Source organism: Mustela putorius, unplaced genomic scaffold (genome assembly GCF_011764305.1).
Source record: "Mustela putorius furo isolate JIRA1106 unplaced genomic scaffold, ASM1176430v1.1 tig00000680_pilon_pilon_pilon, whole genome shotgun sequence".
Classification (NCBI taxonomy): Eukaryota; Metazoa; Chordata; class Mammalia; order Carnivora; family Mustelidae; genus Mustela; species Mustela putorius.
Genome location: NW_025421442.1, coordinates 1142013 through 1145647, shown reverse-complemented (window position 1 = coordinate 1145647; position 3635 = coordinate 1142013). Strand labels below are relative to the sequence as shown.

The 3635-nt window shown below is 59.4% G+C and overlaps 1 protein-coding gene across 1 annotated transcript; it reads right to left on the bottom strand.

Moving 5' to 3' along the window:
* Nucleotides 1-279: 279 nt before the first annotated feature.
* On the bottom strand, nt 280-3394 carry LOC106004355. The gene is made up of 2 exons (XM_013049296.2): nt 1945-3394; nt 280-1683 (listed from the first exon to the last, which is right to left on the bottom strand). The coding sequence occupies exon 2, from the start codon at nt 1458-1460 to the stop codon at nt 540-542; it is 921 nt and encodes a 306-aa protein (XP_012904750.1). The 5' UTR covers nt 1461-1683; nt 1945-3394; the 3' UTR covers nt 280-539.
* Nucleotides 3395-3635: the final 241 nt, after the last annotated feature.

Genomic DNA, 3635 nt, shown 5'->3' with positions numbered 1-3635 from the left:
GGGGCTCTGGGACAGCCAGGCCCTCCCCCTCCGGCTTCTCCTGAGTGTCATGCCCAGGCCCTTCCGGCTCCCCAGTGTGGACGCTGGGGTCGCTGTCCCCGGTGCCGTCTCTCTGCTCCCACCGGGCCCTCCTGGAATGTTCTCACCCACAAACGCGGCTTCAACTGCAGCCTGTGAGTCCTACATCTCAGACCTGGGGTTTTCCAGAGAAACCGAAACAGAGCCTGTAGGATGTGTGTTTATTTAGAGCTACGTACGCGCAAATATCCGCACGACAGATACATATCCCGCGTGTGGGAGAGAGACGAGGAAAGAGCTTTATTACAAGGATTGGCTCGGGCAGTCATGGAGGCTGGGTAGCCCTAACGTCTGCTGTGCAAGCTGGAGACCCAGGACCCTGCAGTGTACGGTCCAGTCCGAGTCCCCACGCCTGAGACTCGGGGGCTGTTGGCATAATCCCAGCCCAAGGACAGAAGCCCGTATCCCAGGCCTTCCGCCGACAGACTGAGGACCACCCACATTGGGGAGGGCAAGCTGCTTTATTTTGTAAGTGGACTCCTAATTCCAGTGTCAAGCTTTGTGGAAACGCCCTCACCGACGCGCTCAGAAACGTGTAGCCAAGTGCCTGGGCGCCCTGGGATCCAGTCCAGCTGCCACAGAAAGTGCAGCATGACAGCCCGTGTACGTGGCCTCTCGGCCCCTGTGACCGCTCCTGCCCCCCTGGCGGGTTGAAAACAGCACCGCGTTGCAACACCGAGCTCGCTCGGCAGCTCTTCCCAACAGTAGCTCCTGTAACGTGTGTCATTACTCGGGTGTCTCAAGCTTCTTCCTGCTTTAGGAAAAACACAAACAAAAAAGATCTCTGCCTGTTGAACTTGGCCCGATCTGATCATTTGAACAGTCGTCCTCGGCTTCTTGGATGACCTCCTCCTCCTCCTCCTGCCCCTGCTGTCCCAGAGTGGGGGACACGCGTCCCAGGGTGGGGGAGAAGAAAGCATGAGGGAGGCTGTGGCCGTCCTGGTCCCCTCGGGCACTGGGAGCACCCGCAGCTGCTGGAGTGTAACGTCCTGGCGTCCCCGACCACCTCCGAGGTTCCGTCCTGGGGAAGAAGACGGCATTGGACACAAAACAGAATGGAAGCACACGGGGGAGCAGCCACAGCTGGACGACCCTACAAGGTTCTGGGCTATTCCACCTCCTTTAAAATAGAATGAAAAAACGAAACAAAACAACAAAAAACCCAAACCGAAAACCTGAAGAGGAAGGCGCTGGGGATACAAACAGATGCGCGGTGCGCCTGGTGTATTTTCAGATCTTCTCAGTATCTTTCCCACCGAAAATCTAACACAGAGTTGGCCGGCGTTTGTTTTAAGGAAACTCTCTTGAGGCAGAGGTCCTCCGTGCCTCTGTGCCCCGTCCCCCGAGCAGCGGACCGCGGACCGCGCAGGTGAGAATCCCATTCGGTTCAGCACCGCTCTGTTCAAGCAACACGACTCACGCAGTGTTTACGTGTGTCCAGTCCGACGTCGGGAAGAACGGCGACGGGTCACGCAGCGGGATCATCGTTCTATCTTCTTGGGCTCCCCACAGGAAAACCTGTGCGGCGGCCCCGGGGTCACTGTCGCCGCGGCCAGGAGCTTCCCTACGTGTTGAACGTACTCTGCAGCCGGCGTGGAAGTGCATCTAACCGTCGCCGGTGGGAAAGGGAGCGGAGATGTGGACCGGTGCGGGGGATCCTCGCCCAAGGTCCTACCGCGCAGGGACGGGGCCGGAGCTCGCGCTCGGCTTTTCCTGCTTCCCGCCTGTGACCCTCCCCGAGGCCGTTGTCCCGGAGGACACCGTTCTGTTGACCCCACGCTCTCACGTCCAGGGAGAGTCCCTGCCCCCGTGTCCGCACCTCTGGGATCTGTTCTCTCTCCCGGGCCCTTTGTCAGAGCTACTCACCGCGTCTTGATTTCTTCGGCTTTTGCCGCTTCCATCCGTCTGTCCGCGCCGCGGCCCGCGCTCACCGTCCGGAGTGCGGGACCAGACCGCGCGGCCTCTCTGCGGAGCAGCGTCACGGTTCTCATTTCAAATCCAGGCCTATTTTTAAAACTACGTTTTGTTTTTCCTTCTGCAATGCTTAGAGATTCTTCCTCCTAAAATTCCTTCGAAAAATTTTAAGTCCATAGAAAACTCGGGAAAAGAGTACAACCCACACCTGTGTAGCTTTCACCCATTCGTTAACTGGGAAAGTCGTACTGGTCAGCGGGGAGCAGGTCCGCTCACCAGTGGTGGCGTTGGTTTCGCTGAGGAAGTTGCGACATCGCGACACCGGCCCCCACGGGTCCGCGTGTGTCTGTCTTGAGGACGCGGAAGCTGTCCTGGGTGACACCCTTGTCACACCAACACCGGGTAAGCGCCCATGAAACCACCTGCACTTACGGTTTCCTGCTGGGTCCTCCGCAGCCCGTTTCCTGTGAAAACGCGCAGGTTGCTCTGGGATAGGCCGGTCTTAAACTAGAGCAACCCCCACTCTTTTTATTTTTTTTTTTTGCTTCTGAAAACATGCCCCTTCTTGACGAGGCCAGTTGTCCGTAGAACATTTGGGCTCCAGGCTGTGCTTCTTTCCTGATGGTCAGGCTGAGGCCGCGGGTTTCGGCGTGAGCACCTACTCCGTCGGGACGGCCGTCGGGGGCTGCTTTCCCTTCTCGAGGGCCGCTCCGTCCGGCCCGCCCGGGGGGTGGCCGTTGCACCACTGCACCGCGCAGGCTTCCCTTTGGCCGCGTCTCCTCGCTGCGAGCTTTGGCATTCCTCCGACGGATGTTACAAGCACAACGCAACGGTGGACGTCCTAAGGGGACAGAGACACGGCCGGCTTGGCCGTGAGACCGAGGTTCCTGGCCGGGGTCTCCTTCCCCGAGGCTGTGTTTGCCACCTCCCGCGGCGGGGGCAGCCCCGAGAAGATGATGGCAGGGGACGGCGGAAGCGAGGAGGGGACACGAGCATGCGGCGGGCACCTCCGTGATGCCTGCCGGGGCAGCGGTGGCGGGAGCAGTGGCGTCTCCTTCCTGACTGCAGCCGCACGTCTGGCCACAGTGCGCAGAAGCCCGGTCCCGTTCTCAGCTCTGGCCTTCATTCTCCCGCACGGCTTCTCTCTGGGACCCTCAGGTTCTCCCTCCTTCCCACCGCCCGCGGCCGTCCTGGGCCGAGCCTCTTTCCCTCTTCCTCCGGGACTGCGGTCACCCCGACGGTCTTCGGCCAACCTCCCCCTGCTGCCCACGAGTCCACTCTCCTGCTTAAAAATCTGTGCCAGCTTCCTGTTTCTCTTTTCTTTCTTTTTAAGATTTTCTTCATTTATTTAAGAGCAAGAGTGACCGAGAGCAGGTGGAGAGGCAGGGGGAGAAGCAGACCCCCCCGCTGAGCACAGAGCCTGGCACAGGACTCGATCCCAGGACCCTGAGATCATGAGCGGAGCCCAAGGCAGCGGCTGAACTGACTGAGCCCCCCAGGCACCCCCCAGCCCCGTGTTTCTTAGAGAGAAAGTTCAGAAGCTTTTCCTGGGACACAGACTTACCCTCATCCATTTTTAAGTGCAAGAACTGTGTCCGCTGAAGTATAACAGAGGCACAGAAAATACGGGGTACTAACTGCAC

Coding starts and splice junctions, on each gene's coding strand:
- LOC106004355 (XM_013049296.2), bottom strand. CDS start 1,460: ATGGGATTCTCACCTGCGCGGTCCGCGGTCCGCTGCTCGGGGGACGGG.